General features: G+C 41.3%; 1 protein-coding gene and 1 pseudogene across 2 annotated transcripts in view; one reads left to right on the top strand and one right to left on the bottom strand.

Annotated features, from left to right (window-relative positions):
- AEBP2 (AE binding protein 2) overlaps positions 1 to 23,974 on the top strand; it is a 94,851-nt gene that overhangs the window by 14,220 nt on the left and 56,657 nt on the right. For both annotated transcript variants that reach the window (XM_030804490.1, XM_003265575.4), the window contains exons 2-3: positions 8,634 to 8,841; positions 19,398 to 19,505. In XM_030804490.1, the coding sequence (XP_030660350.1) occupies positions 8,634 to 8,841; positions 19,398 to 19,505 (316 nt within the window). The remainder of the gene's footprint in view (positions 1 to 8,633; positions 8,842 to 19,397; positions 19,506 to 23,974) is intronic.
- LOC100582719 lies at positions 2,442 to 3,864 on the bottom strand (annotated as a pseudogene).

Raw genomic sequence — 23,974 nt, 5'->3', positions numbered from 1 at the left:
TGTCAGTTTTAGCATCCAGTTTCTTTCTTTGTTTTTTAAACAGAGTCTTGCTCTGTCACCGGGGCTAGAGTGCGGTGGAGGCGGGATCACAGCTCACTGCAAACTCCACCTCCACGGCTCAAGTGATTCTCCCCGCCTTGGCCTCCCAAAGTGCTGGGATTACAGGCTTGATCCACCATGCCTGGCCCCCAATTTATATCTTTATTCTGTTTTGGCTGCTTGGTTCTGCAAATCTGATTTGGAGATATGGACAGTCTCCATGTCTCCATGTGTACCTCAGTTTGTTCTTTTTTAAAAATGGAGACAGGGTCTCGCCATGTTGCCAGGCTGATCTCCAACTCCTGAGCTCAAGCTGATCGCTGCCTCTGCCTCTCAAAGTGCTGGGATCAACAGATGCGAGCAACTGCGCTGACCACATTAGTTCTACTGATTTAGGAACAGGGATTAGTAGTAAGGACATTTTATTTGGAAGACAACATTGCTTAATGACTTTAATTGTTTTCACTTCCTGTCACAAATGCAAAAGTGACCAGAACCTCACACTGAATTCTTAATACTGTTTTATGTCAACTTTTAATTGTTACCAGACACACACACTTGGCTAGACCCCTAAGGGAAGGGAGGATTCACAAAGTAATTGTGGGGAAAGGCCTTTAATTGGTTAAGGTATAAGGTATATGATTTGCAGGCATGATTTTATGTGAATGAAGATGTGAAGCCTTAAATTAGGGTGGTAGAAAAACCAGTGCAGCAGAGCCTTAGCCTTTTTACTCAGTGATGTATTTATAGAAAATTCTGAAATTTGTAGATTTTAGTTTTTTTGAATGTCAATAAATTATGCTTGATTTCAGGTTATATACTCTCAATCCTTCAAGTCCTTGTCCTCTACCTTCCTTTAAAGTTAGACATTTCAGTGCTTGCTTTGGTGGCACATACACTAAAAAAAATAAAGTTGGACATTTCAGTAGGCTAGACCTCACTAAAGATACGGCAGGTGGGTGGAGCGGGGAGAAGGGCCCAAAGTTACCAAGGAAAATCTACAACACAAATGAATTTGCTCACAGAACTGAAAAGAAGACTGCCGATAAGGCTTGCCCCTATCCATTTGACCTCAGACTGAATTTCAAATTCAGCAGTTAACCTCAGAATAAAATAAAAGTATTCCCGTTTAGAAACATATTCTTTTGATCTGTTTTAGGGAGGTGCTCAAGCTTTGGTGGTTCTCAGATTTCTTTTTCTTTTTCTTTTTTTTTTTTTTTTTTTGAGATAGAATCTTGCTCTGTCATCCAGGCTGTAGTGCAGTGGCACAGTCATAGCTCCCTGCAGCCTTGGACTTCTAGCAATCCTCCCACCTTAGCCGCCTGTGTAGCTGGGATTACAGGCACGTACCAACATGCCCAGCTAATTTTTTTTTTTTAAGAGACAGGGTCTTGCTGTGTTGCCCAGGTTGCTCTTGAACCTCCAGCCTCTAGAAATCCTCCCACTCCAGCCTCCCAAGTTGCTGGGATTGTAGGCGTGAGCCACTTAGCCTGGCAGAAGTCATATTTCAGTAGCCCTTTAAGATAATTGTATTGCTATTTGGTAATAAGACAACACTTGGCAAGTGGTAGTTTCTTAAAGATTATTTGCAGTGTGTAATCAGAAACCATATTAGTGAACTTTTCTCAGTTGCTTTAAGATCATAGTTTTGTCCTTCTCAGTCATGGTAACATAAGCATCCATGTATTGCTTCCTATGCTCATGCACCTTGTCATTTAGCAAACTGATCTTTATAACTTTCTCAGTATTGGCAACCCTGTCAGCCCTGGTCACATCCACCAAGCAGATACTTGCCTGGAAGTAATTTGAGTCTCAAAGTTGGGGCTGTTCTGGATGTATGAGTGAGACAGGCTTCAAATTTCCAAAGGAAACCATTTTTATAAAATCATACAGTTGGTCGCTGTAGCTGTTGGGTGGAAAACTGGTCTGCTAGATAGTTTCTAAACTAAGCGAAAAGCGGAAAAGGAGAATGTTGTTGATGTTGAAAATATCTCAGGTTGCTCCGTAAGTATTACATTGACATCTCTAACAACGTGTGTGTAGGTGTTTTTTAAACTTAAAAATTTGGTTTACCATTTTACCATATGAAACAATTTCTTAGATGGTCTCATCAGTTTCAGTTGGGTAACAATACTAGTCAAAGAGATCTTTTTTTTCCTCATTAAACTTTTTTAATGGCTCTCAAAATTCTTGGACAAATTTTTGGTCAAGTTGTTTCCATTAAAAAGTACTGATTTTAAAAACTAATAACTTAAAACTGCCACACGCAAAAAAGAAAACCAAAGTGGTCCACAAAACATTCTCCTTTCCTTCTGAAGGTTTTACAATGCATTGTTATAACCAGTCTTCTACTACTAAACTGAAATGGCCAATTGAAACAAACAGTTCTGAGACCATTCTTCCACCACTGATTAAGACCAGGGTGGCAGGTATTAGGGATAATATTCATTTAGCCTTTTGAGCTTTCTGGGCAGATTTGGTGCCCTTGCCTGCTCCAGCAGCCTTCTTGTTCACTGCTTTGATGACATCCACCACAACAGTCTGTCTCATATCACGAACAGCACCGTGACCCAGAGGGTGGGTAGTCTTGAGAAGCACTCAACACACATGGGCTTGCCAGGAACCATATCGACGATGGCAGCATCACCAGAGTTCAAGAAGTTAGGGCCATCTTCCAGCTTTTTACCAACATGGTGATCCATCTTTTCCTTCAGCTCAGCAAACTTGCATGCAGTGTGAGCTGTGTGGCAATCCAGTACAGGGGTATAGCCAGCACTTATTTGGCCTGGATGGTTCAGGATAATCACCTGAGCAGTGAAGCCAGCCGCTTCCATTGGTGGGTCGTCTTTGCTGTCACCAGCATCGTTGCCATGACGAACATCCTTGACAGACACATTCTTGACATTGAAGCCCACATTGTCCCCAGGAAGAGCTTCACTCAAAGCTTCATGGTGGATTTTGACAGATTTTACTTCAGTTTTAAAGTTGACTGGAGCAAAGGTGACCAGCATACCAGGTTTGAGAACACCAGTCTCCACTCGGCCAATGTCTACCAACAATTTTTGTAGACATCCTGGAGTGGCAGGCAAAGGGGCTTGTTAGTTGGATGAGTTGTTGGTAGGATGCAGTCCAGAGCCTCAAGCAGCATGGTTCCACTGATATTGCCATCCTTACGGGAGGATTTTCATCCCTTGAACCAAGGCACGTTAGCACTTGGCTCCAGCATGTTGTCACCATTCCAACCAGAAATTGGCACAAATGCTTCTGTGTCGGGGTTGTAGCCAGTTTTCTTAATTTAAGTGTTGACTTCCTTAACAATTTCCTCATATCTCTTCTGGCTGCAGGGTGGCTGAGTGGAATCCATTTTGTTAACACTGACAAAATTTGTTTCACACCCAGTGTGTAAGCCAGAAGGGCATGCTCCTAGGTCTGTCCATTCTTGGAGATACCAGCTTCAAATTCACCAACACTGGCAGCAATAGTCAGGACAGCACAGTCAGCCTGAGATGTCCCTGTAATCATGTTTTTGGTGAAGTCTCTGTGTCCTGGGGCACCAATGATAGTCACGTAGCCCTTGCTGGTCTCAAATTTCCACAAGGAGGTATCAATGGTGATACCACGTTCACGCTCAGCTTTCGGTTTATCCAAGACCCAGGCCTACTTGAAGGAGCCCTTTCCCATCTCAGCAGCCTCCTTCTCAAATTTTTCAGTGGTTCTTTTGTCGATGCTACCACATTTGTAGTTCAGATGGCCAGTAGTGGTGGACTTGTCCGAATCTATGTGTCCCATGATGACAATGTTGATACGCATCTTTTCCTTTCCCATTTTGGCTTTTAGGGGTAGTTTTCACGACACCTGTGTTCTGGTGGCAAACGCGTTGTGAAAAGAAAGAAAAGCTAGTCAGAGAGATCTTTTCGGTTCCTACTACTCAAAATGTCACAGCAGCATCAAGCGGGCACTTGTTAGAAATGCTTTATCTCAGGACCTACCCTAAACCTACTGAATCAGAATCTGCAGTTAATAAGGGCCCATGATTTGTATACACATGAAAGTTTGAGAAACACTGCTTTAGATTATCTAAGCTGTCTGCATAGTGTGAGTGTATTGTCTGGCTTAGGTATTCTTCCAAATATCAGGCTGTATAAGTCTTCACGTTTCATGAAATCAGTAGATGTTCATTGAAAAGGAGAATTAACTGTGTGAAAAAATTTAACATATGTATGGTCCTAGAAATACTGTAAGTTTAGGTGGATTGTCTCTTGTTACATAACGTATTATAGGAGGAAGGGCACTGCTTTCTGTGAAATTGCTATCTAGCTCAGGGTCCTGTCACAATCAGAAGTTACCTGTCATTTGTTTTCTGTCCTCTACTGTTGCATCAGGTCTGTTGCCTTCATCAGTCGAGAGAATGGAGAGGACCACTGGTGGCAGCATGGGTCTGGGGCCAAAAGGGAGCCTGGAGGCTTAGGATTGGATACTTCCTAGAAGTTGGAGGAGCCTAAGAGGGGTTGTGAAGCAGAACTTCTGTTGGCCCTGTTCAGCTTGGGGGAGACTGTGTGGGATGTCTCGAGTGTCCCAGGACCTGCCTCTTACCTTGTCTGCCATTGTATTCACAGCTTAGTCCCCAGTGGTAGGCAAAGCTCATGCTCTTAACATTTGCATTATGCTGTCTTTATGAGGAGCTATATCCACATGAAGTATTGTTTCAAGTATGTGATATCACACATAGACTCAACAAGGCTTACTGTTACCAGATTTTGGACTTTTTTATACGGTTCCTTTTCTTTGGTAAAGATAATAAGCAAAAGTACGTGAAGTACTATGTAGATAGATTCCATAATGATGTTTCGCAGGTATATAAATCTCTCTTAACCTTACTTTGTCCAGTTAAAAAAAATTGATTTGGTTTTCAACGGATTTTGGACTTTTTAACAAAAGCAGTATAGGTACATCATGGTTAAAATGGTATAAAAGGGTATATACAGTGAAAGATAAGTTTCTCTCCCACTCTTCCCTTCCCCCAAATATTTACTAGGTTTCATATATCTTTCTGTGCCTTTGGAGACTAGCTATGTCTCTGTCTCCCTCCCCAACTTAGGTATGCAAATTGGATCATTACTACCCTGCACTTGTGTGTGCAAGATATATTAACTATATCTTGGAGATTGTTCCATGTTAGTTCATTGAGTTTTTATTACTTTTCCTGAGATTGTTTATCAATTGGTTATGATTGGTTGTTCACTTAGAATTATTAGTATTTGCCTTGGAGTTAAATTAGTATAGTTTATGTAAGTATGTGCTTTACAGTTGAATGTTTTAAAATATATAAAGCAAGTGATAGGGAAAATAGGTAACCACTTCAGGGTTAAGGGCCTCATGAAACTTGAAATTTCTTTTTTTTTTTTTTTTTTTTTTTGAGACAGAGTCTCGCACTGTTGCCCAGGCTGGAGTGCAGTGGCGCGATCTGGGCTCACCATAAGCCCCGCCTCCCGGGTTCATGCCATTCTCCTGCCTTAGCCTCCCAAGTAGCTGGGACTACAGGCGCCTGCCACTAGGCCCGGCTAATTTTTTGTGTTTTTAGTAGAGACGGGGTTTCACTGTGTTAGCCAGGATGGTCTCGATCTCCTGACCTCGTGATCCGCCTGCCTCGGCCTCCCAAAGTGCTGGGATTACAGGCGTCAGCCACTGCGCCCGGCCAGGGGAAACTTGAAATTTCTAGGGTTTAAATAAAATACGTATTTCGGTATAGAAAAACCACCATACCCAAGGTTAGTCCTGCAACAACAAACAATATATGCATATTCAGGTATTCAAGAGCTGATTCACATTTGAGAGTTTTACAGAGATTACAGAGTTTTAGGCTGAAGCCTTAGAGTTGCAATTTAGAATCTATATTGACTAGGCAGGTAAATATATATTTATTGCATTTAGGTAGGTAGGTAGATGAGCTTAAATACTAGAATATCCTTTAAGGGAAAACTTGAGACATTTTTCATATCTGAAGCATCCTACAAAAATATCTTTGCTTTTAAAAATGGATACGTTTCTAGCATGGGCAGCAAAACAAGACTCTGCTGCTACAAAAAAATCGAAAAATTAGCTGGGTGCAGTGGCTTGTGCCTGTAGTCCCAGTACTTTGGGAGGCCAAGGCAGGAAGATTGCTTGAGCCCAGCCTGGGCAACATAAAGAGACCTCATCTCTACAGAAATTTAAAAAATTTAGTCGGCCATAGTGGTGCACACTTGTAGACCTGGCTACTTAGGAGGCTGAGGTGGGAGGATCACTTGAGCCTGGTAGATCAAGGCTGCAGCGAGCCGTGATGGCACCACTGCACTATAGGCTTGGCAACGGAGTGAAGACCCTGTCTTAACATCCCCCTACCCCCAACAATAGGTACATTTGATGTTAGACACAGATCATTATAAAGCTTACTTAAGCTAACAAAATTCATGTAAATTTTCTCGGGTGTGAGTGAATAGGTTGTATTGGTATATAGGCGAATGTTCTTTTTATTTTTTGAGACAGAGTCTTGCTCTGTCGCCCAGGCTGGGGTGCAGTGGCGTTATCTTGTTTCACTGCAACCTCCTCCTCCCAGGTTCAAGCAATTCTCTGTCTCAGCCTCCTGAGTAGCTGGGATTACAGGCGTGTACCACCATACCCAGCTAATTTTTGTATTTTTAGTAGAGACGTGGTTTCACCATCTTGACCAGGCTGGTCTTGAACTCCTGACCTTGTGATCCACCCACCTCGGCCTCCCAGAGTGCTGGGATTATAGGGGTGAGCCACCGTGCCTGGCCTGAATGTTCCTTTTTGTTGTTGTTGAGACGGAGTCTAGCTCTCCCGCCCAGGCTGGAGTGCAGTGCCGCAATCTCTGCTCGCTGCAATCTCCGCCTCCTTGGGTTCACACCATTCTCCTGCCTCAGCCTCCCGAGTAGCTGGGACTGCAGGCGCACACTACCATGTCTGGCTAATTTTTTGTATTTTTAGTAGAGACGGGGTTTCACCATGTTAGCCAGGATGGTCTCGATATCCTGACCTTGTGATATGCCTGCTGCGGCCTCGCAAAGTGCTGGGATGACAGGCATGCGCCACTGTGCCCGGCCTGAATGTTCTTTTTTTTTAAGAAGGTATATGCTGTGGTTGACTGTCATGATGCCTGCAACTTTGAAATGATTCAGAGAAACAGATTACAGATAGCAAATAGGGTAAAATGTTAATTGAATTCAGATTTAGCTATATTTTGTGTCTTTGAAATTTTCCGTGATAAAAACTTGGCGGGAGGGAAGCATACCTCTTTAAAGTTAATATAATTTTCACAACTTGACCTGTGTTGTTTCTTAAATTGTAAGCAGATACACACCTTTTCATAGATTTAGTCTGAGAACATTTTCTCTTGATCCTTATAATTGAAGTGACTTTCATGTAATTTATTTATTGAGAAGATTTTGAAAAAAGAAAATAAGTGAATTGCTTTTAAAATGAAGGCAGAAGTGTGGTACATTTTATTAAGATGTGAATTTTTGAGCATTTTGACCACTAGTATATACTTTTTTTAGTAAATAAAAGAGTTACTACTGTGTAATACTTTATTTTATTTTATTTTTTGAGACGGAGTTTTGCTCTTGTTGACCAGGTTGGAGTGCAATGGTGCGGTCTCAGCTCACTCCAACCTCCGCCTCCTGGGTTCAAGAGATTGTCCTGCCTCAGCCTCCCGAGTAGCTGGGATTATAGGCACCTGCCACCACACTCAGATAATTTTTTGTATTTTTAGTAGCAATGGGGTTTCACCATGTTGGCCAGGCTGGTCTCGAACTCCTGGCCTCAGGTAATCCACCCGCCTCGGTCTCCCAAAGTGCTGGAATTACAGGAGTGAGCCACCACGTCCAGTCATATGTAATACTTTAGTAAATAAAAAGTAAAAGGGATTGATTGGCATTTTCAGTCTTTTTTTTTATGGCTAGAGATGAGTTAAAAAAATAAAATAAAATTTTAGGGCTAGGAAAAGATTTTTTATTTGGACTTTAGAAAAATCAGAGACCAGTTTCTCTCTTCTGCTTTTTTATTTAGCAGGGAAAATACTGCAAAATTTCCCCAATTCTTTGACATGAAAAGAAGTAGGATGTGGCAGCAGTTATATTTTCAGATTAATGAATAGAAGAGATTTCAGGTCAACAAGTGATTTGCAGAGCCATAAAGATAATGCTTTGATTGTGAATTATTTACAGCTGGAAACTCTTACTTTCTCATGCTTCTTTGAACTGTGGAAGGGATGAGATGTGATAAGCTGTGTGTGGGGGTGTGTGTGGGTGTGTTCTGTTTTCTGTAAGATATAGTATTGAGTTCATGCCTGCCAAAAGTTGCTTAAATTATTCCATATCTGATTTTGAGGTACTGTCGTGTTTCTGTCTTGATTTGTACTTCATTGCCAACTAATTAATTTAAAAGCATTGCTGTTTTCTAATGGAGAATATGGTTACTATGCTTTGTTCACATGGAGCAGAATGTCAAGTGGTAATCTTAATTAAATATTTATAAGATCATATTCATGTTAGTGAATTTCTAGGAATAACACAGCCTTTTTTCTTCTTTTGTAGCATAAGCAGTACTATAATGGATGTAGACAGCACAATTTCCAGTGGGCGTTCAACTCCAGCAATGATGAATGGACAAGGAAGCACTACTTCTTCAAGCAAAAATATTGCCTATAATTGTTGTTGGGACCAGTGCCAGGCTTGCTTCAACTCTAGCCCAGATCTGGCAGATCACATCCGTTCCATACATGTAGATGGTCAGCGAGGAGGGGTTGGTTTTGTCATTTCTTTTTTTCACTCCCTGTTTTCGTTAGTTTTATTAATTTATAATTGCTAGTTAGGCTTTTTTGCTGAAAGTAATTTGGGATTATTTTTACACAGGCTTAGTTTTTTCAAATGAATTTTTAATAATTATTTCCCGTATACTTGATAGAATCAAATAAAAATAGGATATGTGCTGGATTTTAGTTTGCTTTTAGATACGTTATTTTGAAGAAATTTGACTTTTAAAAGTATAGTAGGTGACAGTATTATAAATGAATACAGTGTATTCCAGGGTTCTGATGTTTTGAGTTGAGAACATTTAGAATTAGCACTGTCTTGATTTTCCTTTGTTAGAGGATCCTAAATTATTCCTGATGCTTAAATTAACTGGGGAGACTATTGGTACCAGGATTAGTATATGCAATTCTGTTAAATAACAACCTGAACTCATTATTTGTGAGTGAGAATTGATCATCTTTCCCAGGTCTTGTCAGAGCTGATTTAGATGGAAAGTTCTGATTAGTCAGTATTGACCTATGTCCTTTCAGGAATACATTTAATTGTGTCAGTTCATGTAACTTCTATTAGGTACTGAATAAAAGGAGCTAAGCAAATTGGGTAAGCCAAAAGTAATGTGCCAAAATATTAATTTATACAGTTCATGTAACTTCTATTAGGTACTGAATAAAGAGCTAAGCAAATTGGGCAAGCCAAAAGTAATGTGCCAAAATATTAATTTATACATTGTTTCAACTTTACCTAGATTTTTGTTGAATAGTTATCACACTGAGTGCATTTTTCAGAAATTAATGTCACAGTGTAAGGGCAGGTAATTTATTAATATTAGGCCACACATTTCCTATCAGCCTGCCATCACTATTGAAGAACAGATAACTAATAGTAAAAGTCATCATGCTTTAAGTTAGTGGGTAACTGTTTCCAAGGTTCTGTTGATATTTAGAGGATAGTATTGATCTTTTTTTTTTTTAAACATCCAACCAGGTTAACGTTTCTAACATTTTAAGCGGTGGTGTCATACTTGAATTTTTTTTTTTTTCCTGAGAGATGGAGTCTCACTCTGTTGCCCAGGCTGGAGTGCAGTGGCGTGATCTTGGCTCACCGCAGCCTATGCCTCCTGGGTTCAAGTGATTCTCCTGCCTCAACCTCCCAAGTAGCTGGGATTACAGGTGCCCGCCACCATGCCTGGCTAATTTTTGTATTTTTAGTAGAGATGGAGTTTTGCCTGTTGGCCAGGCTGATCTCGAACTCCTGAACTCAGGTGATCCGCCCGCCTCAGCCTCCCAGAGTGCTGGGATTACAGGCGTGAGTCACCGTGTGTGGCTGAAATTTCTTTTAAGACATATTCATCCCTGTCACAGTATGTTATAATGTGTCAGCAGTCTTTTGATTACTCAAACTTGATAAGTATAGCACTTGTACGTTTGTCTTCTTGTTAGAGTTAATATGTATGATGTCTGAGTAACCAGTAAAATGTTATACTTACCTATGATCTGTTAATTAACTGTGTCCATCATACGGTGTTTGCAGCGTAAAACCTAGCTCAGTGGTTAGGCTACTTTGGTAACCCAGTCTTCTCCCCCAAGCCATATGTCAGATACTTAGTGTGAAGTATCTTAGCAAGTTGGTTTTCTGGCTTTTGTAGATCTGCTTTTTGTGAGCCAGTGCTTGATGTCACTTGGTATATACCATTTTTGAGCATCATGGCATGATGCTTTTTTGTCACTTGACTTAGCAACTGTGTATAGAATCATGAGCTATTTGGAAGATCACTGGGCTTCTCTTAGTAGATGTGGGAGCGGGAGAATTTCACATTTCTGAGTCTTGGAATCCCGCAAGTTGAGTTGGCATACAACCTGATGAGAATTTCAGCCCTTCCCAGATTTGTAGAAAAAATGCAGTTACAGTCTGATTTTTATTTTATTTTTATTTTTTTAGAATTAATTATTTTTTTTTTTGAGACAGAGTTTGGTTCTTGTTGCCCAGGCTGGAGTGCAATGGTGTGGTCTAAGCTCACTGCAGCCTCTGCCTCCTGGGTTCAGGTGATTCTCCTGCCTCACCCTCCTGAGTAGCTGGGATTATAGGCATAAGCCACCATGCCCTGCTAAGTTTTTTTGTATTTTTGGTAGAGACGGGGTTTCATCATGTTGGCCAGGCTGGTCTCGAACTCCTGACCTCAGGTGATCTACCCGCCTCGGCCTCCCAAAGTGCTGGGATTACAAGTGTGAGCCACCGTACCCGGCCAAGACTGATTTTTAAAATAATTAAATATATCATGTAATCACAGTAACTATATATACCTGTACCTTACTGATACAGAATTAGACATGAAATGTTGGCATTTGTCCCGTAAGTATAATATTGAAATGAAAAATCTCCCATGTCATTTCTTGAACTCTTACTCAAAATATCACTTGATTACCAATAATAAGATTCTCTAGCTGATTTTAAGAGTAATGCTATTTGGCTGGGCGCAGTGGCTCGTGCCTATAATCCCAGCACTTTGGGAGGCTGAGGCGGGCGGATCATGAGGTCAGGAGTTTGAGACCAGCCTGGCCAATATGGTGAAACCCCGCCTCTACTAAAAAATACAAAAATTAGCTGGGTATAGTTGCGCGCCCCTGTAGTCCCAGCTACTCAGGAGACTGAGGCAGAAGAACCGCTTGAACCCGGGAGGCGGAGGTTGCAGTGAGCTGAGATCGTGCCACTGGACTCCAGCCTGGGCGACAGAATGAGACTCTGTCTCAAAAAAAAAAAATAAATAAATACATTAAAAAGAGTAATGCTATTTTGGTCAAAGATAGGAGTCCTGAACTTTGAAGGACATTATTTGCTAAACTATAAATGTAAAGGATCAAATAATGTAGAAAATGCATCCCAGTTTTTTCCTACATACCAGTCATTAGAATATAGACTGTGGTTGGTTGGTTGGTTGGTTTGTTTGTAGAGATGAGGTTTCACCATGTTGCCCAGGCTGATCTCCAACTCCTCGACTCAAGCGATCTGCCTGCCTTGGCCTCTGAAAATGCTGAGATTACAATAGACTGTGTGTTTTGAATGATAAAATGTGAATGAGAGTTTGAAAACTTGGTACTACTATAAAAGACAAGAAAACTCGATCTGATTTTGTGCTTTGAGATTGGCTTTTGTGTTTGTTTTTTCTTTTCTTTTTTTTTTTTTGAGATGGAATCTCACTCTGTTGCCCAGGCTGGAGTGCAGTGGCACGACCTCAGCTCACTACAACCTCCGTCTCCTGGGTTCAAGCAATTCTGCTGCCTCAACATCTCGAGTAGCTGGGATTACAAGTGTGCACCACCACACCCAGCCAATTTTTGTATTTTTAGTATAGATGGGGTTTCACCATATTGGCCAGACTGGTCTTGAACTCCTGACCTCAGGAGTTCCTGAGGAGGACTTGATCATCCTGCTCAGCCTCCCAAGGTGCTGGGATTACAGGCGTGAGCCACCGTGCCTAGAGGGTTTTGTGTTTTGAAGAGTAGTTGTTGGTTGGAACATCAGATTTTTTTCTTTGAAATGAACTTTAAAAAAATGAAAACATTTTCGGCTGGGCACAGTAATCCCAGCACTTTGGAAAGCTGAGGTGGGTGCTTGAGCTTAGGAGTTTTGAGGCCAGCCTGGGCAACGTGACAAAATCCTGTCTCTACAAAAATTAGCTGGGTGTAGTGGCACACGCCTGTGGTCTTAGCCACTCAGGGGGATGAGGTGGGAGAATTGCTTGAGCCCAGGAGGTTGAGGCTGCTGTGAGATCGTGCCACTGCACTCCAGCCTGGATGACAGAGTGAGATCCTGTCTCAAAAAAAAAGAACAAAAAACATTTTTAATATACAGTTCAGGGGCTCTAAGTACATTCACCTTATTGTGTAATCGCCACCCACTCTCTGTCTCCAGAACATGTAAATTACCATCCCAAATTGAAATCTATACCCATTAAACAAACTTACTCTCTGCTCCCACTAGCTCCTGGTAACCACAGTTCTACTTTTATCTCTGTGTGTTTGACTGTTGGTGGGTATCTAATATAAGTAGAAAACACCTGATTTTGTTGGCCTAATTTTTTTTTAGATTTCTTACTTCTTCTTTCTCTTTAAGTGTTAAAGTGTCATCATGGAACAGAAACAGATGAGAAAAAAATTGGTAACCCTAGAAGATTTTATGCTTCTGATTATTGAAAGATGACAGTTTTACTGGAGCAGTAAGTTAGCAAGATCTAAACTATATTAATTTCTGTTCTTTTTCTCATTCCACTATAATCTTTGCCCTGAGGAGAAAAGCAAAACCATTATATAATGTATCCACTTAGCATTGTTTTTTTCCCCCTTTTAAGCTGTTTATGTTGCTGTGTTCATGTGGACTTCTTTGGAGGCTGAAGTCAAGTGGAGTTTAGATTTTCCTGGCCTGATTTCTACATTAAAATTAAACTGATCATTTAAACATCAAATTATGAACACACCTTTTTTTTTCTTAAATAGAGATGAGGTCTCACTGTGTTGCCCATGCTGGTCTTGCCTTGGCCTCCCAAAGTGCTAGGATTACAGGCGTGAGCCACCATGCCCAGACCAATACGCCTTTTTTTTAAAAAAAAATCATGAGAGTGCTTTCTTACAGTTTCAAAAATAAAAACAAAACGGGCAAAAAGAGAATCAAACCTATCTCTAGTGTTAAGTATGATAGAATTTTGTTATTGTTGCCTAGGCTGAAATGCAGTGGTGCAATCTCCAATCACTGCAACCTCCATCTCCCAGGTTCGAGTGATTCTCCTGTGTCAGCCTCCTAAGTAGCTGGGACTACAGGTGTGCACCACCACACCTGACTTACTTTTGTATTTTTAGTAGAGATGGGGGTTTCACCATGTTGGCCAGCCTAGTCTCGAACACCTGACCTCAGGTGATCCACCTGCCTCTGGCTCCCAAAGTGCTGGGATTACAGGCCTGAGCCACCGTGCCCGGCCTAGGTCTGCATTTCTATGTGTGACTGGTTTCTGAAGATTAGACTCTGAGTTATCTTACTAATCAAATTTCAAATCCCAGTGTCCTCTTAACATAAGTCTTGGAAAGTGGGGAACTTGTAGGACTTTAGAGGCTCAGTGTAAAATATATTACTGTTCTTTCTTTCTCAGCTATTTCTCACATAAAAACAATTTCTGGAAAGAAAGCCGTTTAGGTTTCTTGATATAGGATTTATTTTCTGTGTCATTTGAGGTTTACTTTTGCATATATTCTTTGGTGTGTTTCTTTGTTGAGAGGCAAAGCGAGGAGATTGTGGGCAAGGGAGGAATATGGTACGGTATTATTGAAAGACTTGAATGAGTCCAGTTGACTATAGCACTCAGGAGGTCAAGGTTGCAGTGAGCTATAATTGTGCCACTGCCTTCCAGCCTGGATGATAGAGCAAGACTCTGTTTCATTAAGAAAAAGAAAATAAAAATTGGGCTTGATGGTGCCGTGGAATCATCCATCCAATGCCTCTGCCTGACTGTGTGTGTGTGTGTGTGTGTGTGTGTGTGTGTGTGTGTGTGTGTGTTTAATGAGACAGAGTCTTACTATGTTGTCCAAGCTGGTCTTACTATCTTGTCCAACTTCTGGGCTTAAGCAATGCTCCCATCTCAGCTTGAGTTCCTGGGATTCCAGGCATATACCACCATGCTCAGCTGGCCTACCTGACTTTAGATGGTGTCTCTCTTTTCTTTTTGTGTAATTTTACTGAAAACAAGATCATTTACTCAGTATAATTAGGCCTTTATTTTGGCATGTAGATTATTCTGTTAACTTGCTCTGCATTTAGAATATATTTGGCTGATTTTAATTTACTGGTAATAACTGAATTTCCTTGTGCATACTTACTCTGACAGATTAACATTGTACTTTTTTGCAGTGGATTTTTCATTTATATATAGAAAGATTTCATAGATTCACTTGTGTTCTTCAGGTGCATAGGTTGTTTGTGCATTTATCTATGTTATCATACAAGCCATTTTAAGTATAGGCCATTCAAATACATTCAGATACATACACTGGTACAAGGATACACTGGTTCATACACTGGTTCAAGGATATTGACCAAAGTGAAGGAGACTTAGACTACCCTTGGCTCCTAGGTTTGTACCATCCTTATTCACTTTGGGCATTTTGGAGAAGATTCCTGAAGGTAAAACCTATTCTGACAGAAACTCAGTACTTTGTAGAGTTCTCAACAGAAAGCCGAAACCTCCCTGTAACACTGAAATTTTAGACATCTACATCTTACGTGTAAGGCCCTTGTAAACTTGAAGATTTCTTTGGCAGTCCAAAAATACATGTATGTTTTTTGAGATGGAGTCTCACTCTGTCACCCAGGCTGGAGTGTAGTGGCGCGATCTCAGCTCACTGTAACTTCCGCCTCCCAGGTTCAAGCGCTCCTCCTGCCTCAGCCTCCCAAGTAGCTGGGATTACAGGCATGTGTCATCACACCTGGTTTAGTTTTTGTATTTTTAGTAGAGGTGGGGTTTCGCCATGTTGGCCAGGCTGGTCTTGAACTCCTGACCTCAAGTGATCCACTCACCTCGGCCTCTCAGAGTGCTGGGATTACAGGCGTGAGCCACTGCACCTGGCCCAAAAATATTCTCTTAATGGCTGTGTGGGTTTAAAATTTTTTTTTCCTGGACTTTCTGGCAGGAAAACTTGATGGCAGTTATTTTGAGAAGGAACCTTCGGTGTGTAATATAAACCCAGTTATTTCATTGACTGGTCTTTCTGAGATAATATAACATCTTATATTTTCGTAGTGTTTTGGACTTACCACATGTGTGCTCAGAGTATTTCTGATGAAAAAGGAAGTAGATGATTCTTCCAAGATTACATAGCTGCAAAGTGAAAGAACTGGATTGAATTCAGTTTAGCAGTGGCATGATCTTAGCTCACGTAGCCTCAAACTCCTGGACTCAAGCAATCCTTCTACCTCAGTTTAGTAGTTGGGACTACAGGCATGCGTCACTACGTCTGGCTGATTTAAACATTTTCAGAGTTGGGATCTTGCTGTGTTGCCCATACTGGTCTGAAAATCTGTCTTCTAGCCAGCATCTTGCCTCAGCCTCCAGAGCAGCTGGGATTCTAGGCACGAGTCACTGTGCTCAGCAGGTTGTTTTCTGTTTCTGTTATGTCTCATACAACCTAATACAACACAGTTTGCTGTATCATGAGAGACTGGACTTTGGACCCCTGTGTCTTATTCTGTTAAAATAGCCAGACCTTAATTCATTTTAAAATAGAAGAACCGTGGCAAATTATATTCTTAAACATACTTCTTCCAAATTTGGATATAATTGGAATCCTATGGTATTTGATTTTTCAGGGTTAATTTTAACAGTAGGAGAGTTTCTAAAAATAGTATAAAAATATTTTTCAGATATTATACGTCTAAAAAGTCTCAGATTTGGGATTATTTTTATCAAAACGTCATCCTAATACAGGCTAGGAAAGGAAATATAGCCTTGAACAGTTTTGTGTTTTTTTGTGGATCTTTCTTTTTTCTTTCAAGACGGAGTTTTGCTTTTGTTTCCCAGGTTTGAGTGCAATGGCGCAATCTCAGCTCACTGCAACCTCCACCTCCCGGGTTCAAGCGATTCACCTGCCTCAGCCTCCTAAATAGCTGGGGTTACAGGAGTGCACCACCACACTCGGCTAATTTTGTATTTTTAGTAGAGACATAGTTTCACCATGTTGGTCAGGCCAGTCTCGAACTCCTGGCCTCAAGTGATCCACCCACCTCGGCCTCCTAAAGTGTTGGGATTACAGGCATGAGCCATTACACGAGGCCTTTTTTGGATCTTTCTAAACATTTCACCCCAATATAGTTAAACACAGTTAACTTTGATCTCTTTACGCCTACTTCATTTGGTATAAAATTCACTAGGTTGAAGATTTTGGTTTTTCTTTGAATCTGAAGTTGTTGCCTTAATTGTGTTACTAGACATTATTCCATGTAGAGTCTAAACCATACTTAATAAGGCCATATCAGATGTGATTTCAGACCTGCCATTGTCTCTATAGTCATGTTTGCTCATAGAAAAAAAAAATTAGAAGCCGGATACTACTGTGTCTACCAAATTTAGTGATTGAGTATTGTTAGGTAGAGGCAGTGTTTATTTCGAAGGAACTAAATCCTATCTTTAAGAGTATTTCAGAGTGGGGTGGGGGGTCACTTAAGAATCCTTTTAACATTAAGGAGAATCCTTCTGTCACAAAAGTTGTTACAGGAATGATCTTGATATTGTTCCCAAATACTTTCTTTAAGGCATTTCTGTTTACGTATTAGGTTGGTGCACAAGTAATTGCGTTTTTTTCAATTAATGGCAAAAACGGCAATGACTTGTGCACCAAACTAATAATATGATTTCTGAGAGAATTTTAAACCAACCCCTGATTCCTCCTCTTTGTTACTTGGATTGAAAAATAAGACTTTGAATCTAGTAGTAGTTGTGTTTTTTTTTCTTGAGACAGGATCTGTCTCTTACTGCCCAGGCTGGAGTGCAATGGCATGATCATAGCAGCTCACTGTAGCCTTGCCCTCTCCGGTGCAAGCAATTCTTCCACCTCAGCCTCCTAAGTAGCTGGGACCACAGGCGGGCACCACCATGCCTGGTTAATTTTTGTATATTTTGTATAGACAGGGTTATGGCATGTTGCCCAGGCTGGCCTCATTCCTGGGCTCAAGCAATCCTCCTGCCTTGGCCTTCCAAAGTGCTGGGGTTAGAGGTGTGAGCCACTGTGCCTGGTGAGTCTAGTAGTCTTGATTTCAAAAATTGATAGCATTAATTACCCATGTGTGATTATTAAACAATATTGAGTTAATTTCTGTAGCATTTAAGTTTTTTTTTTTTTTGGAGAGAAGGTCTCAGTCTGTCACCTACACTGGAGTGCAGTAGTGCCATCATGGCTCACTGCAGCCTCCGTCTCTTGGGCTTAAGCAATCCTCCTGCCTCAGCTACTAGCCCTACGCCCTCCCGCCATCCCCGAGTAGCTGGGACTACGGGTGCATATGCCATTATGCCTAGCCAATTTTTTTGTTACTTATGTAGAGACAGGGTTTCGCTGTGTTGCCCAGGCTGGTCTCGAACTCCTGAGCTCAAGCCATCCCCCTTCCTCAGCCTCCCGAAGTGCTGGAATTGCTGGTGTGAGCCACCACATTGGGTGCGTATAAGTATTGCTTTGTATTTTATTTGTGTTCCTAGATTTATTTTTAAAAGTTAGTTTTAACTCTGAGAACCTTGGCCATTAGTTTATAAACGTGTTCTAGGGTTGGGAATTTTGAGTATGAAGGAGGAAACGTTATGACTTCCTTTATCTCATACTTAAACTAGCAAATTCGTTATGGAGTCAGGATATGCAGTAACTTCTCTAAACAGTCTTGTCAAATGGCAGTGGTGGTATTGCCTTGTTATACCTATTTGACGTAAGATGGTATTGTTTTTGAGTTAAAAATTGACCTCAATTATTTGTTTATAGACTGTCAGTTTTTCTAGTCTGTTAAAAATTTTATTTTAGGCTGGCTGAAGAAAGATTCTTCAGTTCTTTGTATATCTTTCTTGTGTGCTGTATGTATGTAGTATATTACAGTCTTCAAAGTGTGACTCTGTAATTGTTCTTACCTTAGAAAAGAACAGAGCCTTTAAGTGGTTCTTTCAAGATAATGATTGTGGTAGACCCTTCTTTTCCTGACATTGGGAAGCAGTTTTCAGCGTTTGGTTTGATGGAAGTATCATCAGTTAGGAAACTGACATGTCACTGGTAGGAAGATGATAAAGATTAGTTTGTTAGTTTTGGTGCTTTCCAGCTAGTTATACTTAGTACCCTGAACCTAGAATGTGGATCTATTATGAAAGTAGGGTAGCTCATGTCTGTTGTTTTTATTACTATATTCACTTAATATTTTGTATTCTATTTGTTTCATAACAAAATTTCATATTCCAGACAGGGTCTCAAGTATCTCTCTGTTGTCATAATCGAGATAGAAATAATTCTTCATGATTAGAACAGTATAAGAACAAATATTGTTAGTATGCATGTGAGACCAGGATATCACCAGTAAAAAATTGTAATTTGATAATTTTCATTCATTCTTTGAAGTTGAAAATATCAGTATCTTCTAATTAACATTTATTGGTCATTTGATTAATTTTTTTATACCTTTATATTTTCCTGCTATTTAAAATTAATAGATGTTTGTTCTTTTGTGCAGTAAATACAAAAATGTAAATAATGGCCCATGGTCTCAGTTCCGAGGGATATATTGCTAATATTACATATATTTCCTTCTGAATGGTATTCTGTGATTGGTGTGTTAATTCCTTATCAAAGGTATGGACAGTAGCATTAAGGGTGGCTTATACTAGGATGTTTTGACAGTTTATATTAAGCATTTTGATTGGCTTGTACATTCAATAGCTCTTGTCAGTTGAAGACTTGTAACATGTTAATTTGAATGTATGAGGAATCAAACTCTTCTTGAGATAAGTCATGAAAATTAATATGGCTCTGTTTTTCTTAACAGGTATTTGTTTGCTTATGGAAAGGTTGTAAAGTATATAACACTCCATCTACCAGTCAAAGTTGGTTACAAAGGCATATGCTGACACACAGTGGAGACAAACCTTTCAAGGTAAGGATGTATTTATTTATTTATTTATTTATTTGTTTATTTATGACACAGAGTCTCACTCTGTTGCCCAGGCTGGAGTGTAATGGTGCCATTTTGGCTCCCTGCAGCCTCCACATGCTATGTTCAAGTGATTTTCCTGCCTCAGCCTCCCGAGTAGCTGGGACTACAGGCGTGTGCCACCACACCTGGCTAATTTTTGTACTTTTAGTAGAGATCGTGTTTCACCATGTTGGCCAGACTGGTCTTGAACTGTTGACCTCAGGTGATTCTCCCGCCTCGGCCACCCAAAGTGCTGGGATTACAGGTGTGAGCCACTGCGCCTGGCTGTTTTTTTCTTTTAAATGTTAGCTTAAGCTGACATGTTTCCTAATAGGCAGAATTTTGCTCTTCTAAATTTTTTTAAAAAGAACCATTTGTTTTAACATTCTTGTACATGCATTGAATTTCAAAAGTAGATGGAGATAAAGCTCATTTGATCCATTTTTTTCTGTTTGAAGTACAGGAGAAATGTTGCTGTTGGATTAGGGTCTTAAAAATAGCTAGTGAGTAGACTAATGACAGGAAGCCATGTTGGTTTTTTTTAATACCTTGTGGTCTGATTATGTTTTCTTATTGTTAAAGGTTTCGGCATTTTCATTAGCAAACAACATTGACTATTATATAAAATAAATAAATTGTAGGACATTAAAGGATTTGATTCCTTTCACTCAGTTTTGAGGTCACACTACTGAGCTTAGTTGTAATTAGTTGTAAATCACTTTTGTCAAATTAGATGTATTCTGGGAAATCTTTATTTATTTATTTATTTATTTATTTATTTTTTGAGATGGAGTCTTGCTCTGTCACCCAGGCTGGAGTGCAGTGGCGCGATCTCAGCTCACTGCAAGCTCCACCTCCCGGGTTCACGCCATTCTCCTGCCTCAGCCTCTCCGAGTAGCTGGGACTACAGGCGCCCGCCACCGCGCTCGGCTAATTTTTTGTATTTTTAGTAGAGACGGGGTTTCACCATGGTCTCGATCGCCTGACCTCATGATTCGCCCGCCTCGGCCTCCCGAAGTGCTGGGATTACAAGCGTGAGCCACCGTGCCCAGCCTTCTGGGAAATCTTTATAAAGAGCAAGTGTCTGTAAAAATCTTTTCCATTTATCTTTATGAAAAATTAAATATTTTGGTTTCTATTTATGGAAAGCAGCATATACCATAGAGATTAAAAGTTTATGTTTAAAGGAGTTTAATAGTTGTTAAAACCACATTTACTGGAATGAATACTGTGCCGGTAACTTCCCTTGGGTTTTGTAGAGAGTGAGGTAATTCTCGTGGAGTTGCTTTTAAAAACAACTTTTTTGGAAAAAGCAATCAACAAGTTAAAACATTATAACAAAAGTTTACACTAAGAATTATTTGTCTCTCTCTTGCTCCTGTTTCCCCCCTTCCTCCCAAATATATAATTATTATTTGTTTCTTGTGATTTTTTTCTAGTATTTCCTTATGCAACTACAAGCAGATAAATATGTAGTCTCATTCTCCTTTCTTTCTTACACACAGTCTAGTAAATTAAATACTGTCTGTACCTTGCTTTAAAAAGAAACAAACTTAATTTTAGAGCAGCTTTAAATACACAGATTACTTTTTTCTATATACCAAGTTTCTTCCATTCTTGAAATATTATATTGTATATGTGTACCTTGCTTTTTTGTTTTAATTTGAATAGTTTTTTCCCCCCCCCCAAGATGGAGTCTTGTTCTGTTGCCCAGGCTGGAGTGCAGTGGCATGATCTTGGCTCACTGCGACCTCTGCCTCTGGGGTTCCAGCGATTCTCCTGCTTCAGCCTCCCAAGTAGCTGGGATTACAGGCATGCGCCATCACGCCCGGCAAATTTTTGTGCTCTTAGTAGAGATGGGGTTTCACCATGTTGGCCAGGCTGGTCTTGAACTCTTGACCTCGTGATCCACCCACCTTGGCCTCCCAAAGTGCTGGGATTAACCACACCTGGCCCTAATTTGAATAGTTTTTGGGGAACAGGTGGTTTTTGGTTACATTGGATAAATTCCTTAGTGGTGATTTCTGAGATTTGGTGCACCTGTCACCTGAGCTTTGTACACTGTACCCAGTGTGTAGTCTTTTATACATAATCACCCCCACCCTTCCCTCCTAGTCCCCGAAGTCTATTATATCATTCTTATGCCTGCTCATAGCTTAGCTCCTAATTATAAGTGAGAACAAAACAATATTTGGTTTTCCTTTCCTGAATTGCTTCACTTAGAATAGTGGTCTCCAACTCCATCCAGGTTTCTGTGAAAGCCATATTTTGTTCCTTTTTATGGCTTGAGTAGTATTCCATGGTGTGTGTGTGTGTGTGTGTGTGTGTGTGTGTATACACACACACCACATTTTCTTTATTCACTTATTGATTGAAGGGCATTTAGGCTGGGTCCAATTTTGCAGTTGCAAATTGTGCTGCTATAAACGTGTGTGCAAGTGTCTTTTTCATATAATGACTTTTTCCCAGTGTCATTCATATGACAATCCCAGTAGTGGGATTGCAGGATCAAATGGTAGTTCTACTTTTAGTTCTTTAAGAAATCTCTGTACGATTTTCTATAGTGGTTGTGAGAGGTTACAGTGTGCTGGCAGTCCTCACAGCCCTCGCTTGCTCTCGGCACCTCCTCTGCCTGGGCTCCCACTTTGGTGGCACTTGAGGAGCCCTTCAGCCCACCACTGCACTGTGGGAGCCCCTTTCTGGGCTGGCCAAGGCGGGAGCCGGCTCCCTCAGCTTGCGGGGAGATGTGGAGGGAGAGGCGCGAGCGGGAACCCAGGGTGCGCGCAGTGCTTGCGGGCCACCTGGAGTTCCGGGTGGGCGTGGGCTTGGCGGGCCCCTCACTCAGAGCAGCCGGCAGGCCCTGCTGGCCCCGGGCAATGAGAGGCTTAGCACCTGGGCCAGCGGCTGCAGAGGGTGTACTGGGTCCCCCAGCAGTGCCAGCTCACCGGCACTGCGCTCGATTTCTCACCGGGTCTTAGCTGCTTTCCCGGAGGGCAGGGCTCGGGACCTGCAGCCCGCCATGCCTGAGCCTCCCACCCCCTCCATGGGCTCCTGTGCGGCCGGAGCCTCCCTGACGAGCGCCACTCCCTGCTCCACAGCGCCCAGTCCCATCGACCACCCAAGGGCTGAGGAGTGTGAGTGCACGGCGTGGGACTGGCAGGCAGCTCCACCTGCAGCCCCGGTGCGGGATCCACTGGGTGAAGCCAGCTGGGCTCCTGAGTCTGGTGGAGATGTGGGGAACCTTTATGTCTAGCTCAGGGATTGTAAATACACCAATCAGCACCCTGTGTCTAGCTCAGGGTCTGTGAATGCACCAATTGACACTCTGTATCTAGCTGCTCTGGTGGGGCCTTGGAGAACCTTTGTGTCGATACTCTGTATCTAACTGATCTGATGGGGATGTGGAGGACTTTTATGTCTAGCTCAGGGATGGTAAAGCACCAATCAGCACCCTGTCAGAACAGACCACTCGGCTCTACCAATCAGCAGGACGTGGGTGGGGCCAGATAAGAGAATGAAAGCAGGCTGCCGGAGCCAGGAGCGGCAACCTGCTCGAGTCCCCTTCCACACTGTGGAAGCCTTGTTCTTTTGCTCTTTGCAATAAATCTTGCTACTGCTCCTTCTTTGGGTCCATGCTGCTTTTATGAGCTGTAACACTCACTGCGAAGGTCTGCAACTTCACTCCTGAAGCCAGCGAGACCACGAGCCCACCGGGAGGAACGAACAACTCCAGACACGCCGCCTTAAGAGCTATAACACTCACCGCAAAAGTCTGCAGCTTCACTCCTGAGCCAGCGAGACCATGAACCCACCAGAAGGAAGAAACTCCGAACACAACCGAACATCAGAAGGAACAAACAACTCTAGACGCGCCACCTTAAGAGCTGTAATACTCACCGCGAGGGTCCGCGGCTTCATTCTTGAAGTCAGTGAGACCAAGAACTCACCAATTCTGGACACAGTTGTGTTATATTCTAACCAACAGTGTAAAAGTGTTTCCTTTTCACCACATCCATTGCTACATCTATTGTTTTTTGCCGTTTAAGTTATGGCCATTATTGCAGGAATAAGGTGGTATTGTGTTGTGTATCTTCTTTTGAGAAATGCTCATTCATGTCATTTGCCCACTTTTCGATGGGATTATTATTATTATTTTTTCTTGTTGATTTGTTTGAGTTCCTTGTCAATTCTGGACATTAGTCCTTTGTTGGATGCATAGTTTGCAAATATTTTCTCCCATTCTGTGGGTTGTCTGTTTATTCTGCTGATTATTTCTTTTATGTGTAGAAGCTGATAATCTGCTGATTATTTCTTTTTATGTGCAGAAGCTTTTTAGTTTAATTAGGTTTCATCTGTTTGTTTTTGTTCTTATTGCATTTGCTTTAGGGTTCTTGGTCATAAACTCTTTGCCTAAGCCAATATCTGGAAGA

Source organism: Nomascus leucogenys, chromosome 23 (genome assembly GCF_006542625.1).
Source record: "Nomascus leucogenys isolate Asia chromosome 23, Asia_NLE_v1, whole genome shotgun sequence".
NCBI classification, from domain to species: Eukaryota; Metazoa; Chordata; class Mammalia; order Primates; family Hylobatidae; genus Nomascus; species Nomascus leucogenys.
Note: the sequence above shows the minus strand (reverse complement) of the source record. Positions and strands in the feature narration are given on the sequence as shown.